This window comes from Sceloporus undulatus, chromosome 4 (assembly GCF_019175285.1).
Source record: "Sceloporus undulatus isolate JIND9_A2432 ecotype Alabama chromosome 4, SceUnd_v1.1, whole genome shotgun sequence".
Taxonomy (NCBI): domain Eukaryota; kingdom Metazoa; phylum Chordata; class Lepidosauria; order Squamata; family Phrynosomatidae; genus Sceloporus; species Sceloporus undulatus.
The window spans coordinates 177,171,629-177,184,628 of NC_056525.1; the positions used below are offsets into that span (position 1 = coordinate 177,171,629).

General features: G+C 46.7%; 1 protein-coding gene across 1 annotated transcript in view; it reads right to left on the minus strand.

Moving 5' to 3' along the window:
- Positions 1–13,000, minus strand: part of LOC121928736 (cytidine monophosphate-N-acetylneuraminic acid hydroxylase-like) — a 45,432-nt gene that overhangs the window by 14,217 nt on the left and 18,215 nt on the right. Inside the window, exon 4 of the mRNA XM_042463870.1 lies at positions 11,484–11,593. Within this exon, the coding sequence (XP_042319804.1) occupies positions 11,484–11,593 (110 nt within the window). The remainder of the gene's footprint in view (positions 1–11,483; positions 11,594–13,000) is intronic.

Below are 13,000 nucleotides of genomic sequence, written 5' to 3' on the forward strand. Positions count from 1 at the left end.
CACACAGGAAAGGAGGAGGATAAGCACTATATGTAAGAGATATTTCCCACCAGTGAAGGATCCAGGACATTAATACTGGCCGTCAGGTGGAGAGCACCTAGTCAGGGTCAGCAACCTCCAGCCCGCATGCGGCCGTGGAAGCCTGGCGACGGCCCATGGCTGTTGTGTGCTGCTGCGCCGCCGCCCGTCGCAGCTTTTCGCCGCTCTGGGCGCCGCCATTTGGGCGAAAAAATGGCGGCGCCATAGCCCCAAGGCTGCTATTGGGCGCCACCTTTTTCGCGAAAATGGTGGCACCCAGAGCGGCGAAAAGCTGAAACAGTGGCTGCTGCGGTGGGTAGTGGCATGCGGGCCTCTATGAGGCCCGTGCTGTAAACTGGGGCCCTCAGGAGGGCTCCGGCGACGGCAGGGGGCCTCTGAGTGGCCCTTTTCCGTCGCTGGGGCCCTCCAGGAGGGCTTCTGAAGGCGGCAGGGGGACCCTGGGTGGCCCTTGCCGTCACTGGGGCCTCCAGAGGGCTCCGAAGGCGGGCAGAGGACCTGGGGGGCCCGTTGCTTCGCGGGGGTCCTCCAGGAGGGTCCGGCGGCGGCAGCGGCCCCTGGAGAGACCATTGCCTTCGGCTGGGGTCTCCAGGAGGGCTCGGCGGGCGGGCAGCGGGCCCCTGGGAAGCCCGTTGCCTTCGCGGGGCCTCCAAGAGGGTCCGACAGGGCAGCGGCCCCTGGGAGGCTATTCCCGTCAACTGGGCCCTCCAGGAGGGTCCTGCCGACCAGAGCGGGCTCCCAGAGGCCGTTGTCTTCGCAGGAGTCCTCCAGGAGGGATCAGCGGTGGCAACGCCCCTGGGAGGCCAGCTGCCGTCGCAGGGGCCCTCCAGGAGGGTTCCGATGGCGTGCCGCGGGCCCCTGGGAGGCCAGTTGCCATCACGGGGCCCTCCAGGAGGGCTCCGACGTGGAGCGGGGGGGGGCACCTCGGAGGCCAGTTGCCATCGCTGGGGCCTTCAGGAGGGTCCTGCGGCGGTTCGGGCCTCTGGCATCGGGGCCGGCAAAACAAAGACGGGAGGCCTCCCCTTGCTGCGGTCCCCGCTGGCTCTTCCAGCTCTGGGACAGGGCCTGGGGCCCCCTCAAGGGCCGGCAAAGAGAGGGGCCTGGCCCCTGGGGGTGGAAGCTCCGCCCCCAGGGGGGAAGACCCCGCCGGAGGGGTGGAGGCTCCACCCCTGGCACGCAAGCCCCGCCCCCGGGGGGACGCTCCACTTCCCCAGCTTCGGCCCAGTTGTCTGGGGACAGCAACCCGGCCCCGGCTCAAAAAAGATGCCTACCCCTGAGATAAAATTAAAGGGCAGGGAAACCACAAGATGTTATGGTGGACTTCTACTACAGACCCCCCAGTCAGATGGAGGAACTGGATGACGCCTTTCTAGAACAGATAACTACACACTCAGAAAGGAGAGAGTTAGTAGTGATGGGTGGACTTCAACTATCCTGATATTTTTCGGAATTCAAAACTCTGTTAAATCCTCAAGGTCATAGTCATAAAATCGTAGGTTGGAACGAAGACTGAAAGGGCCATCCAATCCAATCCCCAGGCTCTGTCCTTGGCCCCGTGCTATCAACCTCTTATCAATGATTGGAGGGACAAAATTGGGGCATACTTATCCAATTTGCAGATGACACCAATGGAGGAGTAGCTAATACCCCAGAGGACAGGATCAAAATTCAAATGACCTGAATCAATTAGAAGCTGGGCCAAAGCTAACAAAGGAATCAACATGGAGAAATGTAAGGTACTGCACTTAGGGCGGAAAAAATAAATGCCACAGTATAGGATGGGGGACACCTGGCTGAACGAGACTAATATTAAAAGGGTCAGGAGTCCAAGTAGCCACAAGTGAACCGAGTCAAACAGTTTGATGTGGCAGCTATTGAAGGACCAATGCAATTTTAGGCTGCCCTCAATAAAATGTGTATTTTTAGATCAGAGAAGTAATAGTGCCACTATATTCTGCATGGTCAGGCCCCACCTGGAATATGTGTTCCAGTTTGGGCACCACAATTTAAAAGGGCATGGAAACTGGCATGTCCAAAGAGAGTGACTAAATGGTGAAGGATTTGGAACCCTGCCCTATGAGGAACTACTTAGGGAGGCTGGGGATACTCAGCCTGGAGAAGAGAAGTTTAAGAGGTGATGTAACAGCCCTGTTTAATATTTGAAGGGTGTATTATTGAGGAGGGAGCAAGTGTTTTCTGCTGCTCCAGGGACTAGGACCCAGAACAAGGATGCAAAACTACAGGATAGAGATTCCATCTCACATAGGAGGAACTTCCTGGCAGTAAGGGCTGTCTGACAATGAACCCACTCCCTCGGAGTGTAGTGAGTTCCTTCCTTGGAGGTCTGTAAACAGAGGCTGGATGGCCATCTGTCAGGGGATGTTTGATTCGGTTTCCTGATGGCAGGGGGTTGGACTGGATGGCCATTGTGGTCTCTTCCAACTCCCTATGCTGATTCTATGCTTCTTGAGGATCTAAGCGACTTATACACAAAGTGCCATGCACATTATTCGCAGTGGGCGCGCGAGTGGTCTGGGTTTTCTACTAGAGGGTGAGTGTGCAAAAAAAACAACAACCCGACTACTCTGAACAGCTCTTCTGGACGGGCTCCATGCAGACGCAAAAAATATTTCTTTGCTGTCCGCATTGGACAACAGAGTAGGCCTTCCAACAGGCTCTAGGCCATGTTCGGGCAGATTCACTTTGGGTCTTCACCAACAACCTCTAATCTCTGTCTACTTGCTTCAACACCCCAATTCCTGGAGACCAGGGCTAGTTTGGCTCCACTCCGTAAGAGGGGGGCGCTCAGGAGCAATTGTGCACGAAATGGCCATTTCCCCTAACTAAAGTGGGGCCAGAGCTTGAACAGAATCGCCTGCCAAGGTGCCAGGAAATCTCCAAAGCTATCAGGATCCATCCAGCCGATTCATGAGCCTCCTGTGGCAAACCCATCCCTGAAGAGGTTACTGAGTCCCTGTGGAGTCTAAAATAGACCAGATAATGATCTGTCCATGAGCCTGGAATGTAAGTAGTAATTCTCCACACCATAGCTCATCATACCCCCACCCAGAACCGAGAAAACAAGGGTCAGAGCCTCCCCAGCACATGTGTAGAGCCAGATACCACTTGGGGACAGACCGGTGTCATGGAGGCCATGACGTCCTGAGCCACTCCTAAAAGGGCGTATCAACATGGATGTTGAAGTCCCCAGCACTACTATCCTACTACAATAATAATACTCATAATTATAAAAAGGGGGTGTTTATTTATATCTCCTTTCTCCCATTGGATTTGAGGCTGGATTACCACTAAAAGCATAGTACAATTACAATCAATACGACAATAAAATCCTAACACGAATCCCAAGAATTCCTATGAGTTATCTAAAAAAAATTACAATTCCTTCCATTAACCAACCAACAGAGTCACGGAGAAACGTAATAACCCTTTTTATATGAATTCGAGTGGACAAAGCCACCGGAAGAAATCCGTTTGCGTGCCTTCTTAAAGGCTCTAAAGCGCAGTCCTGAGACGGATTCTTCGGTAGGTCATTCCATTAATCTTGGGCCCGCGGCAGTTGATGCCTTATGTGAAGTTTGCATTAACAGTTATAATATTCTAGTAAGACTTCCCCAGTGTTCTGAGAGTGCAGGGCGTATTAGTCGGGAGAAGACTCCCGCAAAGTCCACTCCGGCGCCCAAGGCCATGTAGGGGCTTTCAAGGTAATTAACCAACACCCTTGTAGCACCCGGAAAGCTTCATGGCAGGCCAGTGAAAAGGATTTTCATTCAGTCTTAGTGTTATTATAGAGTTAACCCAGATATTCCAGGACCAATCGGCTGCTGCATTTTGAACAAACTGAAGCTTCCGGAATTGGTACAAGGGTCGCCCCAAGTAAAGCGGATCGGTTTTATAAACCGAGAGATTACCAGTGCATGTATTACTAGGACAAGGCGAACTCAACACCAACCTTAAGACCACCTAGTAGGCTCCGGACGGGCGGCTGTGAGCAGCCGCGTGGGCAGACACCAACATAATCCCATTTGTCCCAAACTACCCACCTTTCATAAACCACACTCAAAAACCCGGAGGTATGAAAGGAAGCTGGTCAGGGGAAGGACCCCCTGCAAATCCCGCTTCCCCTCCCACCAGCTCTTGCTGCTGGTGAACAGAAGACTCCTGGTGGACACATCTGAGAGAGATTACCCCCCCCCCCAACAAACACACTTACTACAATCAAGTTCTGTAATAGATGCCCAGTCAGGTTGTTCATCCTCAGCATTAGTTCCGACTGGACAGTGTCTTCCATTCACTGATCTGGCATTCATCAGTGGGGGCACCAAGGCATCATGCTATTTGGAATGGAAGACAGTTTGGGGAAACAGCCTCTCTTGTTGCTTTCTTGGTAATTTTATTGACACCCCCCCCCCGGATTGCCCCACTGGCCCTTAATTCTATCTCTCCTTTCTCTCCCTCTCTTTTTTTTCCCTTCTTTCCTTTTTTTTTTTTTGTCTTTTTTTTTGTGTTCTTTTCTTTTTTTTTTTTTTCTCTTTTTTTTTTTTTTTTTTTTTCTCTTGTTTCTTCTTTGTTCCTGATTCTTTGTTTTCTTTTTTTTCCGTTATTTTTTTTTTGTTTATTTTTTTTTTTTTTTCTTTTTTCTTTGTTTTTTGCCTTTTTTATGCTTTTTTTTTTTTTTTTTTTTTTTTTTTTTGCACCCCTGAAACCTTTGTATCACTGCCATTCTTGGAAACACCCTTCATTTATGTAACAACACAGGGACAGGTCTACTAAAAAACCGTCGAAACCACACAGATAGGAGATAATAAAGCAGACTGCTTGGAACTAACAAGCTTGAATCTCTGTAGGTAAAAGACATGCCTTACTAAGTTCCACTAAGGCGCAGATGTCCAAGACAGCAGCAGACACATCAGCCTTTCCCCCTACCGCTCCAGACAGTCTCTGGGGTCTCTCTGTATCCTGTCTGGGGTGTTGTATTAAATAGAGTTCTACGTGTGGAATCAATTTTATTGATCTCCATCATAGTTGATCAATAGGTCTACTTTCGTTCGGACTAGCCCCAGGCTTCTCGTTAATATTATAGAAATTCACACCAAGCAGCTTCCTTTAAATCAATGCGAGCCTCCCTACAAAAACTTCCAACATGAAGGCTGCTCTGAGTATGATTGGCCTACATCCAATGAACAGTAACCTGAGAAAAATGGAATGAGGGGAGAGCGGAGAATGGCTATTGTCCGTGTAATAGGAAAGCTTAGATATGTAGCCATTTCTCAATAGGCACTTAAAACTCTTTGTGTTGAACCAGTTGTACCCAAAGCCATCCCACTACTTTCTTCCCATTCTGCGTACTAAGTAAATACAGTATAGAGCATTTTTGCGTATGTTTTTACATTGTACTTTTCTCACATTTTATCCTCAAACAGAATGCCACATTTGACATTAGGATTTTAAAGAGAGTATACCAAAGCCCTGTTAACAAAAGATGGACTTTCTTCCCTGTACCTTCTCATAAGCCAACTCTTTCTGGTGCTGGGGGTATGAATCCCAGATTGGGGGCTTTGTAGTTCCATACCACCACTCCATTATCTGCGTTCTGTCTCAACACACTAGAGCCAAAGGGGAACAGTACGACAATAACCACTTATTGTATGTTTTGGAATAAGCCAAAGCTTATCAGTGAGCTAAATTGTGACTCGGGTTGCTCAAAATGCTCCTATATAATTCATGCACCTTGAGGTCTGTCCTACTTCTGAAGCTATTTGATGCGATATGGATTAGATGAGAGCAAGAAATGGGAAAATAATGAAAGTGCTTCTTTTTTAGAACTAGCCTGGTACGTTCACATTATTTTAATTGTGGTTGTGTAATGTCAATATGTTTTACCTAAAGGTTGTAGCATTTGATAGTTGAAATTAATTATTTGTTTGTGTTGTCATTTAACATGCGTTTCCCCTTGGTTTTATCCTACTAGTATTTAAAAACATTGTGAAGGTTATTGACATTGAGTGCTGACCATGTTTAACTTGTGATACATCATGGGGGAAACTCATAAAGATGGAGATAGGATATAATTTTAATAAAAAGTACTTTAAAAGAAGATGCTTGAATGATGAACACGATTGATTAACCCAGGTAAGGTACCATTGTGTGTGGTTTGGATCAACCAAAACAGTCTTCTGTAGTTTATTTTAAATTAGCATTTATTGTTAACAAAAGGTAAAACACAAATTTACATCACCACTTACTTTCACATGTGAGCTCAATAAGATTTTACAAAACTGATGTGTCATTCAAAGCCACCTAGACAAAAATCTTCAACTCCTAGTACAACAAAGCAAATATGATATAATAGGCATCACTGAAACTTGGTGGGATGAGTCTCATAAGTGGGATGTAGAAATAGAGGGGTATAACCTTTTTAAGAGAACTAGGCCAAACAGGAAAGGAGGAGGAATAGCACTATATGTAAGAGATATTTACACCAGTGAAGAGATCCAGGACATTAATACTGGCAGTCAGGTGGAGAGCACCTAGATCAGGGGTCAGCAACCTCCAGCCCGCATGCGGCCCGTGGAGGCCTGGCGACCGGCCCCTGGTTGTTGTTGCTGCTGCTGCCGCTGCCGCCTGTCACAGCTTTTCGCCGCTCTGGGCGCCGCCATTTTGGGCGAAAAAATGGCTGCGCCCATAGCCCCAGAGGCTGCTATGGGTGCCGCCATTTTTTCGCAGAAAATGGTGACGCCCAGAGCGGCGAAAAGCTGCAACGGGTGGCCGCTGCGGTAGCGGCGGCGGGCCTCTATGAGGCCCGCTGCTGTAACTGGGGCCCTCCAGGAGGGCTCTGAAGGCGGCAGGGGGCCCCTGGGTGGTCCTTTGCCGTCACTGGGGCCCTCCAGGAAGGCTCCGAAGGCGGCAGGAGGACCCTGGGGGGCCCGTTGCCTTCGCTGGGGTCCTCCAGGAGGGCTCCGGTGGCGGCAGCGGGCCCCTGGGAGACCCATTGCCTTCGCTGGGGTCCTCCAGGAGGGCTCCGGCGGCGGCAGCGGGCCCCTGGGAAGCCCGTTGCCTTCGCTGGGGCCTCCAAGAGGGCTCCAACAGCGGCAGCGGGCCCCTGGGAGGCTATTTGCCATCACTGGGGCCCTCCAGGAGGGCTCCTGCGGCAGTGGCGGGCCTCTGGCGTCAGGGGCCAGCAAAGACGGGGAGGCCTCCATGCTGGCGGTCCCCGCCGGCTCTTTCCCGGCCTCTGACAGGGCCTGGGGCCCCATCAAGGGCCAGCAAAGAGGAGGTGGCCTGGCCCCTGGGGGTGGAAGCTCCACCTCCCCAGCTTCGGCCCCCCAGTTGTCTGAGGGACAGCAACCCGGCCCCCGGCTCAAAAAGGTTGCCTACCCCTGAGATAAAAATTAAAGGGCATGGAAACAACAAGGATGTTATGGTGGAATTCTACTACAGACCCCCCAGTCAGATGGAGGAACTGGATGACGCCTTTCTAGAACAGATAACTACACACTCAGAAAGGAGAGATGTAGTAGTGATGGGTGACTTCAACTATCCTGATATTTTCTGGAATTCAAACTCAGTTAAATCCTCAAGGTCATAGAATCATAAAATCGTAGAGTTGGAAGAGACTGCAAGGGCCATCCAATCCAATCCCCAGGCTCTGTCCTGGGCCCAGTGCTATTCAACATCTTTATCAATGACTTGGAGGACAAAATTGGGGGCATACTTATCAAATTTGCAGATGACACCAAATTAGGAGGAGTAGCTAATACCCCAGAGGACAGGATCAAAATTCAAAATGACCTGAATCAATTAGAAAGCTGGGCCAAAGCTAACAAAAGGAAATTCAACATGGAGAAATGTAAGGTACTGCACTTAGGGCGGAAAAATAAAATGCACAGATATAGGATGGGGGACACCTGGCTGAACGAGACTACATGTAAAAGGGATCTAGGAGTCCAAGTAGACCACAAGTTGAACACGAGTCAACAGTTTGATGTGGCAGCTATAAAGACCAATGCAATTTTAGGCTGCCTCAATAAAAATGTAGTATTTAGATCAAGAGAAGTAATAGTGCCACTATATTCTGCTATGGTCAGGCCCCACCTGGAATATTGTGTCCAGTTTTGGGCACCACAATTTAAAAAGGACATTGAGAAACTGGAGCATGTCCAAAGGAGAGTGACTAAAATGGTGAAGGATTTGGAAACCATGCCCTATGAGGAACTACTTAGGGAGCTGGGGATATTCAGCCTGGAGAAGAGAAGTTTAAGAGGTGATGTAACAGCCCTGTTTAAATATTTGAAGGGATGTCATATTGAGGAGGGAGCAAGCTTGTTTTCTGCTGCTCCAGGGACTAGGACCCAGAACAATGGATGCAAACTACAGGAATAGAGATTCCACCTCAACATTAGGAGGAACTTCCTGGCAGTAAGGGCTGTCTGACAATGGAACACACTCCCTCGGAGTGTAGTGGAGTCTCCTTCCTTGGAGGTCTTTAAACAGAGGCTGGATGGCCATCTATCAGGGATGCTTTGATTCGGATTTCCTGCATGGCAGGGGGTTGGACTGGATGGCCATTGTGGTCTCATCCAACTCTATTATGCTATGATTCTATGCTTCTATGAGGATCTAAGCGACTTTATACACAAAGTGCCATGCAAATTATTCGCAGTGGGCTGCCGAGTGGTCTGGGTTTTCTACTAGAGGGTGAGTGTGCAAAAAAAAAACAACCCTGACTACTCAGAACAGCTCTTCTGGACGGCTCCATGCAGACGCAAAAATAATTTCTTTGCTGTCCGCATTGACACAGAGTAGGCCTTCAAACAGGCTCTAGCCCATGTTCGGTCAGATTCACTTTGGGTCTTTCACCAACATCACTCTAGTCTCTATCTCACTTGCTTCAACACCATCAATTCCCTGGAGAACCAGGGGCTAGTTTGGCTCCACTCCGTAAGAGGGGGGCGCTCAGGAGCAATTGTGCCCACTGCTATGGCCATTTCCCCATACTAAAAGTGGACCAGAGCTTGAATAGAATCGCCTGCCAAGGTGACAGGAAAATCTCCAAAGCTATCAGGAATCCATCCAGATTCATGAGCCTCCTGTGGCAAACCCATCCCTGAAGAGGTTCTGAGTCCCTGTGAGTCTAAATATAGACTCAGATAATGATCTGTCCATGAGACTGGAACTGTAGTAAGTTCCTCCACACCAAGATCATCATCACCCCACCCAGAACAGAAAACAGGGTACAGAGCCTCCCCAGCAACATGTGTAGAGCCAGATACCACTTGGGACAGACCGGCTGTCATGGAGGCCATGAAGTCCTGAGCCACTCCTAAAAGGGCAGTATCAACATGGATGTTGAAGTCCCCCAGCACTACTACTACTACTACTACTAATAATAATAATAATAATAATAATAATATAGTTTATTTATATCTCCTGCCTCTCCCACGGATTGAGGCGGGATTACACCCTTAAAAGACAGTACAATTTACAATCAATACGACAATAAAATACTAACACAGAATTTACCAAGAATTCCTATTAGTTATTAATTACAATTCGTCCATTAACCAACAATCAGAGTCAAGGAAGAACAGTCATAACCCTTTTTATATGCAATTCAGTGGATAAGCCCGCCGGAAGAAATCCGTTTTGAGTGCCTTCTTAAAGGCCTCTAAGGTAGTAATGAGACGGATCTCTTCTGGTAGGTCATTCCATAATCTTGGGGCCGCGGCAGTGAATGCCTTATGTGAAGTTGCCATTAACCTGGTATTATAATATTCTAGTAAGAACTTCCCAGATGTTCTGAGAGTGCAGGGCGGATTATGTAGGGAGAAGCGCTCCCGCAAGTAACTCGGGCCCAAGCCATGTAGGGCTTGAAAGGTAATAACCAACACCTTGTATTGCACCCGGAAGCTAATTGGCAGCCAGTGAAGAGATTTCAGTATTAGTGTTATATAGTTAAACCTAGATGTTCCAGTGACCAATCTGGCTGCTGCATTTTGAACCAACTGAAGCTTCCGAATTTGGTACAAGGGTAGCCCCAAGTAAAGCGTAAACCGAGAGATTACCAGTGCAAGTATTACTAGACAAGGAGACTCCAACACCAACCCTAAGACCACCCTAGCTAGCTCAGGAAGGGAGGCTGTTGAGCAGCAGGGTGGGCAGTACACCAACAGAATCCCTATTCTGTCCCAACTACCCACCTTTAAATAACCACACTCAAAACCAGTAAAGTGTATGAAAGGACAGCTGGTCAGGGGAAGGGACCCCTGCAACTCCAGCTCCCCTCCCACCAGCTCTTGCCTGCTGGTGAACAGAGAATCCTGGTGGACAAATCTGAGAGAGTTTACCCCCCCCCCCGCCCAACACACACACTTAATACAATCAAGTTTCTGTAATAGATGCCCAGTCAGGTTGTTCATCCAGCATTAGTTCCTGAATGACAGCTGTTTTCCATTCACTGATCTGGCATTCAGCAGGGGGGACACCAAGGCTATCCATGCTATTTGGACTGGAAGACAGTTTGGGGACAACAAGCTCTCTCTTGTGCTCTTCCTTGGTAATTTTAATTGACATCCCCCCCCCCCCGGTATTGCCCCCTGCCCTTAATGGCTCCAATGGCTGCTCCCTGAACCTTTGTATCCCCTGCCATCTTGGGAAAATACACCCTTCCTTTATTTAACAAACAGGACAGTGTCTAATAAAAACAGTCGAACACACAGATAGGCAGATAATAAAAGCAGGAATGCTTGCATCTCTGTCAGGTAAAAGGACATGCCTTTGCCCTATATAAAAGAAAAGTCCACTAAGGAAGCAGAGGTCTAAGGCAGCAGCAGAAACAGCAGCCTTTCCCTCCCTACAGTCTCCAGACAGTCTCTGTGGGCCTCTCTGTCTCTTGTCTGGGTGTTGTATAACTAGAGTATAGTTGTGGAATCAATGGTATTGACTCATCATTCAATAGTTGATTCAATAGGTCTACTCTAGTTAGGACTAGCCCACAGGATTCTAGTTAATATATTATAGAAATTCACAACAAGCAGCTCCTTTTAAAGTCAATGAGAGCATCCCCACAAAAACTCACCACACTGAAGGCTGAGTATGCTTGGCATACATCAAATGAACAGTAACTGAGAAAATGGAATGAGGGAGAGAGGAGAATGAATTGTCCTGTTTGGATAGGAGAGCTAGATTATGTTAGCCATTCTCAATAGGCATAAAACTCTACTTTGTGTGAACCAGTTTGTACCCAAAGCATCCCAACTAATTTCTTCCCATTCTGAGTACTAAGTAAATACAGTATAGAGCATTTTTGGTATGTTTTTAAAATGTACTTTCTCACATTTTATTCCTAAACAGAATGTCCACAATCTTGACATTAGGATAGAGACTTTATACCAAAGCCATGTTGACAAAAGATGCTGCCTTTTCTTTACCTGTACCTCTCCATAAGCCAACTCTTCTGGCTGCCTGGGGTCTGAATCCCATGGATTTGGGGGATGTAGTTCCACTACCACCAATCCATTATCTGTGTCTGTCTCAACAACTAGAAGACAAAGGGGAACAGTAAGCAAATAACCACTATTATTGTATTTTTGAATAAGGCAAAGCTTCATCAGTTGAGTTAAATTGTGACTCGGTTGCTCAAAATGCTCCTATATAATTCATTTGCACATGAGGTTGTCCTACTTCTGAAGCAATATCTGATGCAGATATTGGATTAGATGAGAGCAAAGAAATGGAAACTAATGAAAAGTGCTTCTTTTTAGAACTGCCTGGCTACTGTTCACATTATTTTAATTGTGGTTGTAATGTAAATATGTTTTACCTAAAGGTGTAGCATTTGATAGTTGAATATTAATTATTTGTTGTGTTTGTCATTTAAACATGCTGTTTAGCTTTGGTTTTTATCTACTAGTATTTACAATACATGGTGAAGGTGTGATGACATTTATGTTTTACCATGTTTAAACTTGTGATACACATGGTGTGAACACTTCATAAAGACTGGATATAGTATAATATATTTAATAAAAAGTACTTTAAAAGATTGCTTGAATGAACCAGATTTGTATTTTTAACCCATGAATGACACCTTGTGTGTGAAGTTTGGATCAACAACAGTCTTTCTTTATTTTATTTTTAAATTTAGCATTTATTGTTTACAAAAGGTAAAACACAATTACATCACCACTCTACTTTAAAAATGTGAGCTAAAATACAGATTTACAAAACTGAGGTCTCATTCAAAGCCCCAGACCAAAATCTCCTGTGGTGCTGTGGTGGAACATGAGCATGAGAATTGGCGTTAACATATTCTATATGAGGTAACCACTTTTCCTTGAACTGGTTGCAGTTCCTTGCCTCAGAGGTTCTCCTGGCATCATCTGCAAGCTTCTCCATTAACCATCCTTCCCAGAACTTCGTTCACCATTGATCCATTGACAGATGACCTGTTTTCCAGTTTCTGGCAATGATTAATCTAGCTATAGCAACTGAAAAGGATGTAATTTTTTTATGATGGAGAACAGTCTTCCTTTAAATGTTTGATATTGTGATCCATTTTGTGGAGTATGATTCTCCACCACACTTTTTCTTTTGCTGATTTGCATATCATTTACACCCCTACATGCGTTTTTTAATTATTAGTATGACAAAATATATGTGTCAAAAGGATTTTATGTATATTATCCTTTGGGAATTGTCATTCATGTGCTTCCCTGATTTTCCATGTAATTGTGCATACACGGTAGTTTCTTCAAGGTCTGCTTTTTATAGCCTTTTTATGGCCTGTTAAGAAACCTCCTCTCTTCTTTTCTTGTGACACATTGCAGTCCCACTTTGCACTCTCTCTGCCATGTCCTCTCTTAATGGATTTTATTTCTTCCTTCCTTCTTCTCTCTGTGTGTGTGTTGTTGTTAGGCAAACAGTAGAAGAAGTAGTGGAAAATCAT